Raw genomic sequence first — 13,827 nt, 5'->3', positions numbered from 1 at the left:
AGTGGCATCCTTAATGATTTCATCTAGGTTGGCCCCAAATAGACGATTCCCCTGAAAAGGGAGATTAGTCAAGGTCTTTTTGGAACCTAGGTCAGCTGACCAGCATTTTAACCACAGCACACATCTGAGGATCACCGCTGACTTAGATGCATGCCCTAATAAGGGAGTAGTGTCCAAGGCTGCGTCACAGATAAACTGTAGCCCTTGTATAATCTGTTCCATCAAATCAGATGTCTCCTGGGGAATATCTTTTCCCCTAAGATCTTGGCGTACCATTTTCGCCCATTCCGTAAGTGTCTGGGAAACTAGACCAATAACAATTACTGGTCTAAATGCTGACCCTATCAGAGAGAAGATGGTGCGGGACTCTGCTTCCATCTTTCGATCCACCGGATCCTTAAAGGACGAAGTGTCCTCCACTGGAATAACCGTGGCTTTATTCAGCCTGGAAATAGGTGGATCCACCACTGGTGGTACCGTCCATTTCTTAATGATGGATTCCTCAAACGGATAGCGTCTAGCAATACGCTTGGAAATAGTAAAGGTACGTTTAGAATGCTCCCATTCTCCTTTAATCTGATTACCGAAACATTTAGGTACAGGAAAAACCTTCACCGTTTTGATGGGCTTATTAGTACCAAAAGGAATCTCTGTTTCAGTTGCCTCTGCCGGTAAAGCCTCAAGTTTTAAGGTTTCCTGCACTGCCACAACTAGTGCGTCCACCAATGCTTCTTCCTGAATTATAGCAGGAGAAGAAGCGTCCTCCTCACTGTCTGAGGGGGCTTTACCTGAGATAACAGCCCTTGCAGAGGGACCTGCAACTGCAGTGACCATCTCTGAATCTGAGTCAGAGGTGTCAGATAGTATAGGGGTAGGCGGGGGTCGCTTCCTTGACCCCCGTCCCTGACAGGCCGCCTCCACCCGAGCTACCATAGACTCCAAAATTGCTGTAAATGACTCTACACTCTGTGCACCGGCGGGTCCCGTGGCCCCCTCGAGGGAAACAGGTGGGGGAATATGTGTGGCAGGGTCCATGAATATTCCAGTCACTTCCTGGATAATATAATTCAAAAATAAAAAACTTTTTTTTTTTTTTCACAGACCCCCAGCGCAACAAAAGCCCCTTAGTGTTACCTGCTAGGGATCCCTATCGATCGAGAGAGAGAGAGAGAGAGACCCCCAGGCTCACCACTTGATGCTCAGAGTTTAACTGCAACAGGTTACAGCGCTGTCTTGACAAACAGGAAGTCTTTTGGCTGGCTGCCCAGGAAGAAAGGAGGCGGCTCCGCCCCTCTGCACGCCTTCCGGCACCTCCCCTAGCTCCACGAGGTGTTTGGATCACCTCAAACATGGCCGCCCCCATGCTGGAGACACGAGGCTACGCCAAAATGGCGGCTCGTGCGATCCAGCAAAAAAAAATGGCGGCGGCCTGTACTGAATAGCGGTGTGCTGCAGGGCACACAACACTCTCTCTGCATGGGGATTTGGCGTGGTTGGCGGTACCGGCCCTGGCGGACCGCATGGCCATTCGGGAGGCCTGCTAATAGCTGGAGATCTGATAGGAAGGCAGTCTACATGTCCGTGGCTTCTGACTGGTAGGTAGCTTATTCTTATCACCGTAAGATTCCCAGAATGCCACAGATTATAATCTTTTAACATGTATACAATTAGATTGTTAGCTCCCAAACCAAGCCTCCTGGCTTTTTTGCACATAAAATCACACTCAAAGTAGGAGGATCTGTGTCATTATAGGATAGAGAGGGACTCTATCTTACCATACAGAGAGGGGCCCGCGTTCACCACAAGACCCGTCAGGGGAAAAGGGGGAACATACTACTCACCATACCGGAACCAGGCGGGCACCAACTCCTGACAGTACCCCTCTCCACCGGGGCGGGAGGGCTGTCGACCGATATGGACGCCGTGACTCATGGTCTTTGGCGTTTCAGCGAGACGTTTAACTCGCGGGGTCAGTCCTTTAATGGGACTTTGTCGCGGCCGACCCAGCGCGGAGCTATGGCCTGCACGCGCTCGTAGGCTGAACTGGGGTGACCACCGGATCTCAACATCCAGCCCGTCGCCCAGTTCAGCTTTCTTGCTTGAAGATCTCACAGAAACACTGGAGAAAAAAAGCTGTCTAAAAAAATCCTTTAAGAAAAAAATCTTGCCAGGACCTAAGATCCCAGCAAGGTATCTAGGTCCTTACTCCTAACTAGACAGAAAATAACTGATTTGCTGAGGCAGGGAGAGAGAGGATATACCCTCTGGGACTGCCCCTAGGGTGTGGCCAGAGCTTTTTAATTTCCTGTCTAGTCCTGCTCCTGTGGAGGCAACATAACCCGAAGGTGGTGTATCACAGAGGACTACGTCTGTCAATGAGCGCTAGAGAAATGTGTGTCAAATGCACATCACTCTGCATGCAAAAACATTGCAGTATTTGCAAAGTTTCTGGTGTGAATGGGCCCATACTGTGAACTACGGTGCTGCCTAAACTTTGATAACACATTACAAGCCTAAAGGTCATATGCATGTCTTTCTGTGAAATTTACTAACAGATTAAAACAAATCTGCAAAATGTATTTAAAATATTCTTTAGGATGCAGCGGTCCATAATATGAAATATAGAGAAACATACTGTAACGTTTTAATTTTAACATTAAAATGGCTATGGACACAGACGATTTTGCACAAGATGTATGGGGTAGGTAGAAATATATAACTTGCACATTGTCTAGGTGACACACACTAGTTTTAATTTCATAGACAGGAAACAGTTACTGTTTGAAAGGATCAAACCTAGCCTACCTGTAGGTAAATTCACTTTTAATCATCCAGGCCATTTCTGGAAACAGCAGACCCTTTCCATCCAGCTCTACTGCTTTTTCAGTCTTAACTATCCACTCAACAAAAGTCTACCCATCAGTCTCACACATTTCTACAACTGATACCTACATTTACCACAGGACAACTACCTGATCTTCACTATGAAATAACAAGGGAAAATGAAAGACTAGGCATGGTTAGTATTTGCCTATTCTCATTGGTCTCAAAAATGCAAGCCGGGGGCTGGATGTGGCCCTTTGCTTGACTTTATCTGGCCATTGGGGCACTATTCCACCAACTGAAACTGATGGTGGGGCACCATTCCCTCCACTGATACCAATCGGGCAAAATTCTTCTCATTATTATCAACAATGGGGCACTATTCCTCCCATTGAAACCAATGATGGGGTATTGATACCAAGGCATTTTCTGCTCACACCGGCTGTAGTCCAGCCCCCTAAAGCATGAAGGACAGTAAACTGGCCCTTTGCTTAGAAAGTTTGGAGACTCCCCGCTCTAAGCTATGCCCCTTCTGATGGTTTAGCAGTTTGTGAACCACAATCTTTCTAAAATACATTGCCACTTAAAAGATGGACAACATTTGTTTTTGGAAGTAACTTTATTGCCTTAAATTACCAAAACATAATTTAGAAAATATTTGTATTTAATCACTTACTTGGTCTTGAGGATCCATTTTGGTCATCATTCTATCCTCCAGTAGATTGAAAGTTAAAACTTGATATACGTAGAGCTGGTGTCCCATTTCATTATTAATGACTCTCTGTGATCTGATGACATGCTGTGAAAAACAAGAAAGACATGATCAGTCTTCACAGAGGTTCTTACTTCCTCTCTTATGATGCCCGTACAAAAAATGGAGGATAAGGCTGTCACCTGGAAAGAAAGACATAGACATCAACATAAACCCTATTGAAGTTTTAACCCTTCCCCAAAACATGGTTTTATCTTTGTCTGTGTTACCGATAAGACAAGAAGTGACTGGAAATCTCCCCTATTAAAAATATGGCGATTTTTTTCAAAATTGTCGCTCTTTTTTTGTTTAAAGTGCAAAATCTAAAAACCGCAGAGGTGATCAAATACCACCAAAAGAAAGCTGTATTTGTGGGAAAAAAAGGACATCAATTGTATTTGGGTACAGCGTTGCACCACCACGCAATTTACCGTTAAAGTAATGCAGTGCCGAATCGCAAAAGAAATGGCCTGGTCATTAAGGGGGCAAATCCTTCCGGTCCACAAGTGGTTAAGGACGCTGCAGCCGGCTTACCGGCCCCGCCCCTTAACAACCAGCTTACACTGCACCCTGATTGGGCAAAGCTTTGCCTAATCAGGACACAGAATGCACTGTGCAGTGCTCAGTGCATTGCAGGGTGTTCGTCGGGGCGAACACACGCCGAACACCCTGTAAATTCAGTTGTTCGGCAAATGACAGAACAGGCAAATGTTTAGCCCGAAATCGTGCTCGGGCCGAACCGTTCACCCATCCCTACTCATTTATAGTGTGTATTTTAGTGTATTCACACCTCAGTGTAGATGAATTCATATGGACAACAAATACTATTGGCTTCTCATATTCAAGGAGGCCTACATTAAGTGCAAAGTAATTTTAGGCAGTATTCTAAAAAACAACTAAAACCAGCTACCTTTTTGATTTTATATTTGATGTAGAGCTGTACGATTAATCGTAACAGAATCGAGATCGCGATTCACTCCCCCTGACGATCTTAACATGACACTTGCTCGATTCTTTACATAACTGTGAGGGAACAGCTGTCAAAAAAAAAAAATAGCCTCCCGCAAAAGCCTATCAGCATTAGTCTCCCACTGAACTGTAAACACAAATGATTACATTGTATCTTTTCTTTCCCTCTGCCGGAGGAAGGAAGTTTAACTTCTTAAAGAAAAGACTAAACCTTTTTCCTACAATTGTTGCTTGCAAGTTAAATCAGTTTATTTTTCCTAGAAAAGTAGTTAGAACCCCCAAACATTTATATATATATTTTTTTTTTAGCAGAGACCCTGCAGAATAAAATGGTGATTGTTGTAAATTTTTATGTCACACTGTATTTGCGCAGCAGTCTTTCAAACGCAATTAATACACTTTAATGAATAAAAAAATAAAACAAAACCGTAAAGTTATCCCAATTTTTTTTATAATGTAAAAGATGTTACACAGAGAATGGTGATCTTTATTCCAAGCAAAAAAATCGTGATTCTCATTTTGGCCAGAATCGTGCAGCTCTAATTTGATGGCATTCCTCCACTCTTCTACCAAGCTGTTACCTGGTTGCAGAGTAAGGTTTGTAGATTCAAGGTCCCAAGACAACCAAGGGAACTGTTTTCTAAAATTATCAAACAGGTTATATTTTTAACAAAACATTGAAGTGGGCACTGAAGTAAAACTGGGAAAAACTAAACTAAAACTAAATACATAACTTTTCTTTTCATTTTGGATAAAGGGAGGGTTATCCCTGTCAACTTTTTTTGCAATCTGTGTCCCATTGGGGAAATTGATCCCCATTTCCTGCACCATAGCCAAAACAGGAAGTGGGAGAAAACCCCTCCAAAGTGAGGAAATCCCTGGTTTTCACAAGAACTACTGTCTGCATTGGAAGGTTTTCCCTCTATTACTGTCTGGGGACAACCCAAAATCAGGAATTTTATTCACTCTAGGTGAAATCAGTAGACAAGACAAAAAGAGAAGGTACATCTCACTAACAGGGACTGAGACAGCAATTAAAACCTCTCTACTCCATCTGAAACTTAAAAAATAATTGCCTTTAGTTATATTTTAGATTTCTTTAGTAATGCGCCGCAATAGTTCATGAAACAACATCATTTTTATGAAAACCATTCTTAAGAAAAAATAAGTACATTAAAAAGCACTGCCACAAGACAAAGCTTAGGTACAGTGCAACCTCCAAGAATCACAAATTATGGCACTTTCCACTGCAAGTACCGGCTCGGCTCTACTCGGCCCAGCTTGGCCCGGTTTGCTTTTCCACTGCTGGTACCGCATGGTATAGTGTCGGAACGGTTTGGTACGGTATAGGTTTGCTTTTCCACTAAAGTAGTACTAAAGTTAAGTGGGTGGGATAACAACGGGGTGGGTGGGATTCTCTGACCAATCAGTGGCTAGTAGTGACTGCATGCAAAGGATTGTGGGATATGGTACCAGTTTGGTACCTGTTGGAACCACAATCGAGTAGGTACTGTTTTTTCAGAGCCGTACCGTACCGTACCGTTCGGTTCCATGCAGTGGAAAAGCAAACCTATACCGTACCGTACCGAACCGTTCCGACCCTATACCATGCGGTACCAGCAGTGGAAAAGCACAAAAGCGTGCCGAACCGGTACGGTTCCATGCAGTGGAAAAGCGCCATTACAGTATGTTGTACTTAAAAGCACAATAAACATTAAAAAAAAAAAACATTGCTTACTGTGAGGATAATAGAACGGAGCTGCTTTTGTGCCAGTATGTTTGCCATCTCCTGTTTTACAGAAAAAAAAATACATTAAGATGAAAATAATACTTAATATCAAACATGTTATTTTTTGAATAATTACAATCTTAGTACTGCTGAATCAATAATGTTATGGCACTGAAAATACAAATGTAAAACATACCACAAAGACAAATCTAGGTTACATTTGTGCAAGCAGTATCATTTGGTTTTCTTCATCCCTCTAAAACTGTAATACAAATTCTCTGTACATAAGTACAAGCTTAACCACTTAAGGACTAAGCCTATTTCTGACACATGTTGTTTACAAGTTAAAATCAGTATTTTTAACTAGAAAATTACTTAGTACCCCCAAACATTATATATTTTTTTAGCAAAGACTCTGGAGAATAAAATGGCGGTCGTTTTAAAAAATGTTGTCACGCGGTATTTGCACAGAGGTCTTTCAAACGCAATTTTTTGGGAAAAAATACATTTTACTGCATTTAAAAAAAAAACTAAACAGTAAAGTTAGCCCAATTTTTTGTATAATGTGAAAGATGATGTAAAACCGAGGAAATAGATAACTAACATGTTACAGTTTAAAATTGCTCGTGGAATGGCGACAAACTACGGTACTTAAAAATCTCCATAGGCGATGCTTTAAAATTACAGTTACCAGTTTAGAGTTACAGCGTAGGTCTTTTTTTAGGATCATTGCTCTCACTCTGGCGATCGCGGCGATACCTAACAGGTGTGGTTTGAACACAGTTTTCATTTGCGGGTGCGACATATATATGCGTTTTCTTTCGTGCGCAAGCTCGTGGCGACAGGGGTGCTTTAAAAATATATATTTTTTCCTATTTATTTTATTTTATTTAAAAAAATAAATAAATCTGATCACTTTTATTGCTGTCACAAGGAATGTAAACATTTCTTGTGACAGTAATAGGCAGTGACAGTTACTCTTTATGGAGGGATCAGGGGTCTGAAAGACCCCAAACCCCTCCACTGCAACTTCAAAGTATTCAAAATGCCGAAATCTGCATTTTTGAATACTGACAGTTTTTTAACCACTTAAGCCCCGGAAGATTTTACCCCCATTCCGACCAGGGGGTATTTTGCGATTCGGCACTGCGTGACTTTAACGGACAATTGCGCGGTCGTGCGACGCTGTACCTAAACGAATTTGGCGTCCTTTTTTTCCCACAAACAGAGCTTTCTTTTGGTGGTATTTGATCACCTGTGCGATTTTTTGATCACGCGCTATAAACAAAAAAAGAGCGTCAATTTTGCAAAAATAGCAATATTTTTCACATTTTTTTATATGAAATTCCCCAAAAAAAAAATTTAAAAATCAAAATTTTTTTACTTTTTCGGCCAATTTGTTTTATGCTACCTATGTTTGGTAAAAAAAAATCGCAAAAAGCGTATTTTGATTGGTTTGCGCAAAAGTTATCGCGTTTACTAACAAAGGGAAAGATTTCTGTCATTTTTGTTGTTTTTTTTTTTAACGTGTAATGGCGGCGATCTGCGATTTTTTTTGCGGTACTGCGACATTGGGGCGGACAGATCGGACCCTTGACTGACATTTTTGACACTTTTGGGGTTACCAGTGACATTTCTACAGTAATCAGTGCTATATATATGCACTGTTACTGTAAAAATACACTGGTAGTGAAGGGGTTAACTTTATTTGGGAGGGAGGGGCTGTGTGTATCCCTAGGGGCGTGCTTTCTACTGTGATTGGCTGGGGCTTGAGCTGTATGGACACTGATCAACGGATCTACATACTAGATCCGAGTGATCAGTATCCTAACAGCAAGGAGAATGACAGGTGGCTTGTTTACACAAGCTGCCTGACATTCTCCCTCTCCCCCGCCGATCGCCGAGTGACCGGCGGACATCGGGTCTGCCGGTCACACGCGCGGGGGGGTCCGTGACCACGCGGGAGCGGGAGCGCGCCTCCGGGGGCGCGCGTTCGCTCCCTAGACCCTCACAAGCTAGTGACGTAGCCCTACGTCACTTTGCCTGTGAGGGGCTGACTGCCGACGTAGATCGGCGTTAGGCAGTCGGCAAGTGGTTAAATTCAGCGCCGTTAGCCGCCAAATAAACCGGAAGTGGTGTCATGACGCCGCTCCCGGGTTAATACATCGGAGACCCGATCAAAGCCGAATCCGGCTTTGTTCAGGACTCCAACCGGACGTGCCGACTGGTTGCTGGGGTCTCCTGGTGGGACGGGAGACCCGGGCAGAGCCGCGTAAGGCAGCGGGATGGCGGGGACACAGCTGCAGGCATCATCCCGGTACAACCATTTCTCCAAGCCGATGTACAGGTACATCAATTCGCGGGAAGTGGTTAAAGTGCAATGTTTTACCCTGAATTATAAGTGGTCAACATACAAAGATTTTAGGCCCTTCTACCTTACAAAAATACATGTGAAAAGTCCCCACCCTGTCTATCCCAGTTGTTTTTCTTTATGCTAGATACAGTGCCTTGAAAAAGTATTCATACCCCTTGAAAATTTCCACACTTTAGTCATGTTACAACCAAAAAAGTAGATGTATTTTATTGTAATTTTACTATGGGATTTTTATTGTGATAGACCAACACAAAGTGGCACATAATTGTGAAGTGAAAGGCAAACGATAAATGGTTTTAAACATTTTTTACAAATAAATATGTGAAAAGCGTGGCATGCATTTATATTCAGCCCCCCTGAGTATATACACCACCTTTTGCTGCAATTACATCTGCTAGTCCTTCCTCTGGATCAACTCTGGGTATAGGATTGTGTATATGGGATTGTATGGTTGTTTTCTTTCTTGTTTTTTTATTGGTTGCGCTAGATGCACTTGTGTCTTTTTTCAACCTAACTATGTAACTATGTACGGTAAGTCTTTTTGGGAATGTCTCTACCAGCTTTGCACATCTAGAGTGCCATTTTTGTTCATCCTTCTTTGCAAAATAGCTCAAGCTCTGTCGGATTGGATGGAGAGCGTCTGTGAACAGCAATTTTCAAGTCTTGCCACAGATTCTCAATTGGATTTAGGTCTTGCCTTTGACTGGGCCATTCTAACACATTAATATTCTTTGATCTAACCATTCCATTGTAGCTCTGGCTGTATATTTAGGGTGGTTGAACGGCTGGAAGGTGAACCTCTGCCCCAGTCTCAAGTCTTTTGCAGACTCGAACGGGTTTTCTTCTAAGATTGCCCTGGATTTGGCTCCATCCATCTTCCCATCAACTCTGACCAGCTCCCTGTCTCTGCTGAAGAAAAAGATGCGCACAACATGATGCTGCCACCACCATTTTTCATGGTGGGGATGGTATGTTCAGGGTGATGTGCAGTGTTAGTTTTCTGCCACACATAGTGCTTTGCTTTTAGGCCAAAAAGCTCAATTTTGATCTCATCTGACCAGAGCACCTTCTTCCACATGTTTTCTGTGTCTCCCACATGGCTTCTCGCAAACTGCAAACGGGAATTCTATTTGCTTTTTTTCCAACAATGTCTTTCTTCTTGCCACTTTTCCATAAAGGTTAGATTTGTGGAGTGCATGACTAAAAGTTATCCTGTAGACAGATTTTCCCACCTGAGCTGGGCATCTCTGCAGCTTCTCCAGATTTACCATGAGCCTCTTGGCTGCTTCTTTGATTATGCACGCCTTGCCCAGCCTATCAGTTTATTTGGACGGCCATGTAGGTTTGCAGTTCTGCCCCGCTCTTTCCATTTTCGGAAGATGGATTGAACAGTGCTCTGTGAGATGTTCAAAGCTTGAGATATTTTTTTATAACCTAACCCTGCTTTAAAATTTTCCACAACTTTATCACTGACTTGTCGGATGTGTTTCTTGGCCTTCATTATGCTGTTTATTCACTAGGTTCTCTAACAAACCTCTGGGGGATTCACAGAACAGTTTTATTTATACCGAAATTAAATTACACACAGATGGACTCTATTTACGAATTAGGTGACTTCTGAAGGCTATTGGTTCTAGATTTTAGTTAGGAGTATCAGAGTAAAGTGGGCTGAATACCAATGCAAAAAAAAAAAATGTTGAAAACCATTTAGCTTTTAACCTTCAACTTCACAATTATGCGCCACTTTGTGTTGGTCTATCACATAAAATAAGAATAAAATACATGACAACATGTGAAAAATTTCAAGCGGTATGAATACTTTTCCAAGGCACTGTAGTAATAGGATTTCTGTACTCACTGTAAAACCCCTTTCCTTTAAATTACACTAAGACACAGGAAGTCTTTCACCTTTTGGTCATACTGCCATCTACAGGAGGACAGGACATTGGCAAAAAAACGTTTCCTATTACCAGAGTACTTTTGTTTTGTAGAAAGAATAACCAAGAGCTTGATCATAATCAGAGAAGGGTGGGAAATTTGTTTCTCAATGAAGTACAAGAAAAGCATTTTATAGCAAATACAATAATCCTATTTTCTTTTTGGCCTATTGAGGGACACAAGAATTGTCTTTCACCTTCGGGACATTGGAAATCAGTCTGAGTGTAGTCAAGACAGCAAATAATTGCTACCAGGCCCAATATAAATAATATGAAAGCTGCCTGAAGGACCAAATAACTGAAGCTGGCACCCGATGAGGCCGCACCCACCTCTTTGTCAGAGTAGACAACCAAACCAGGCGGTTGTCTAGAATAGGACAACCAACGCCTGATGCCAGGGATTTGAGAAACACTCGCATACCCAGTATTGTACTGTATGTCTTAACAGGGAAAAAAATGACAACCCAAATCATCTTATAGGGACTATCCAGGGTGACTAACAGGGAGTCAGTAACTGAAAGATAAGCCAAACCATGGTCAAACAAGGTAAAGAAGCTGCTCTTAAAAAGCTGTGGCCAGATGTCCAGCTTGAAGGAAGACAACTAATATAGGACAGAAAAAAAAGGTCCTGGGCTTCAAATTACCCGTTTCCATTATAGGCCCAAAAGAACACAATTTGAAAAAATCCTTTCCAAACAGGAACATGTCTAGCAATCGTTTGGGGGTGTCAAGGGCATGTTGGGGTGTTTCCCAACCCCATAGAGAAAAGTTGTAAAGGAAAGGGGCTCCATAAGACCCAGAACTCAGAATTGCAGACTGATCCTCCAGTTTAAGAATGGTGCACACCACTTCAATAACAGTTGAAGCATACTCTTTTATTCTGGAGTAATAGTGTAAGACTGAGATAATGTCATCAAGTACAGTTTGAATCGACTCAGAATCAGAAATAGTCATTGCGACCAGTGGCTCAGAAGCTCCTAGGGCATGAGATGCCATATATATCTGCAGAGGAAGCCACATGAGCATGCTTATAGGCTCTGTGGTCACAACAAGCCAGGAACTTTATGAACTGGGCTACACAGTCCAGCGTAACTGTAGTAGAGATCCTGCCCAACAAAGCAGGAAACAAAGCCCTACCCAGCAGATGACTCTGATGACAAGTTACCCTTAATTAGTAGAGAATAAAAGGATTCCAGGATGCAGACATAAGCACCTAGAAGGCACAGAACAAATGTCCCTGGAACAGTTAATGAAGTGTTAGTTGGGGTCAGCCGTTACAATAGGACAGTCCTCTTTGTGTCTAAAAACAGACATGTTGTGACTGTGCAGTAGTAAGCCAACTTAGACTCAGGATATGAGGCAAAGCCTCAGGTACTTGTACCAGATAGCTGACAGCAGGTAAGCATTGGATGGATGGTTGGACCAAAAGGTGACAAAAGTCACTGTATGCAGGCAGGCAGTAAGACTGAACCAAGGATCGGAGCTGCATATGGCTCTTTGCACAGCAGAAGCAGCAGCGGGGAGATGCCCTAAATGCTAAATAGAAAGACACTTCAGCAGATGATGTCAGCCGTCAGTCCCTCTGTATTAACCCCTTCTGCGGTAGGAACCAGTGGAAACTGTGAATTTAAAGTGTGAATATAAAAGGTGATAGCGATCCTAATAATGCAACACAATCCTACCTAAATAAGGTAACACCCAGTGCTTAGCCGGGTCAACCTTCTTACAGAGTAAGTCATCAGAGATTGGGCAAGTCCCGAGGCAATGCCCACAGCTCTGAACCTAGAAAGTGCTCAGCGGCTAACCTGCTACCAGAAAGGGGTCTAAAATTGCCCTATGTAGAACACAGTGCTTGAAGGTCTCTTCCAGGCCAGCCCTACAACATCCAGTTAAGCAGGCTATTGAAAAAAATCCAAAAGCCAGGCTAGGACCTAACAGTTCTGGGTAACTGCAATCACAGAGACCAGTTCTAGCAGTAATGTAGAGAAGAAACACATGCAAAAAAACACAGGTTAGTCTTTTCTCCTAGGACACTAGCAAAAAACTGAGGCATGCTGGTAGCAGGAGGGGGTTTTCTTGGGCTCGCCTACAGTTTAAGTGTCAGTGTCCAATTCTCATGTAGATGTCGATATAAACTAAAGCTGAAAAACTTCCTGTGTCCCTCAATGGGTGAGAAAAAAATGGACTGCCTAATTCATAGGTAATAGTTTGATGGGTAGATGACCTAGGAATTGGTGGGATTTGGTAATTTTGGTAAAGCAAAGATGTATAAACTGCATGTTTGGGATTGGGTCTTGTGGTCAGTTTTTGAAGTTCTCAGTTAAAACAAAAATTTGATTAAGGTATGTGGAGAACCATATTTTTGCAGGGTCCCAGTACAGTAGTTAGAAATATTTTCTTTGAACCCTTCCGGACTAAAAAGAAGTAATTGGATCACAGCTGAGGTCTAAAGATAAAGCCATCTCATGATGGACTTTGGCCTTTTGGCCCAAGAGGCCCATTGCAAAAATAAATAAATAAATAAAAAACAAAAAGGCAAAGGTAGCAATGTTTTCTTTCATAACCATTATTGTTTTAGAGCTGCAAGTAACCACCCATTACATTAAATTCATACTTTTTTCTTGTTTGACCCTTAGTGCAGACAACCCAAACAATACTTAGGTCTAAAAAAATTAAATAACAGCGGGGTTGTAGAAAGGTATGCTTATAGCAAGACTTTAAAATTAGGCAATTAAAAAAACAATCAAAACCATCACTTGTGGATTGTTAGATGCCAGCCTAATCACAATGGCAAACAATCATGCAGCAATGATGTAACACGCACTTATCACATTTTCAAAGGCATGCTCTGCTTGTCCTTCAATACCATTAAAAAGTTTAAGACTCACGCTTAGAGGAAAATCAAGAATGTCAATGCTGTCCTCAATGTAATGCTTAGGGAATCACAGCCAAAGGCAGCATTAAGAGGAGAAACTGAAACTGAGTGCAACATTTCATTACAAGCATATATCTTTCAAGCCAAGAAAATGTACTCATTTAGTAATCTAAAAGAACAATTAAAATCATAAGGCTAAAATTTGAATTCTCTGGGTAAAAGGACATTGCTTGAATTTAACATATTTCACCTCCTTATATCTAATATAACAGATCAAGGGTCACAAAACAGCAACTAGCGATCTAAATATTTTGAAATGTCCCATCACATAGTCGCATGTTCACACAACTTACACATTCACCACTTAAT

General features: G+C 42.1%; 1 protein-coding gene across 2 annotated transcripts in view; it reads right to left on the bottom strand.

Moving 5' to 3' along the window:
* ELMO1 (engulfment and cell motility 1) overlaps positions 1 to 13,827 on the bottom strand; it is a 604,300-nt gene that overhangs the window by 403,453 nt on the left and 187,020 nt on the right. Inside the window, exons 11-13 of one of the 2 annotated variants that reach the window (XM_082257836.1) lie at positions 13,472 to 13,516; positions 6,282 to 6,332; positions 3,500 to 3,622 (exon numbers count right to left, since the gene is read on the bottom strand). In XM_082257836.1, coding sequence (XP_082113962.1) covers positions 3,500 to 3,622; positions 6,282 to 6,332; positions 13,472 to 13,516 — 219 coding nt within the window. The remainder of the gene's footprint in view (positions 1 to 3,499; positions 3,623 to 6,281; positions 6,333 to 13,471; positions 13,517 to 13,827) is intronic. The other variant, XM_082257837.1, reaches the window with a different exon arrangement.

The sequence above is a fragment of the Pelophylax lessonae genome (assembly GCF_965119305.1).
Source record: "Pelophylax lessonae genome assembly, chromosome: 5".
NCBI classification, from domain to species: Eukaryota; Metazoa; Chordata; class Amphibia; order Anura; family Ranidae; genus Pelophylax; species Pelophylax lessonae.
Note: the sequence above shows the minus strand (reverse complement) of the source record. Positions and strands in the feature narration are given on the sequence as shown.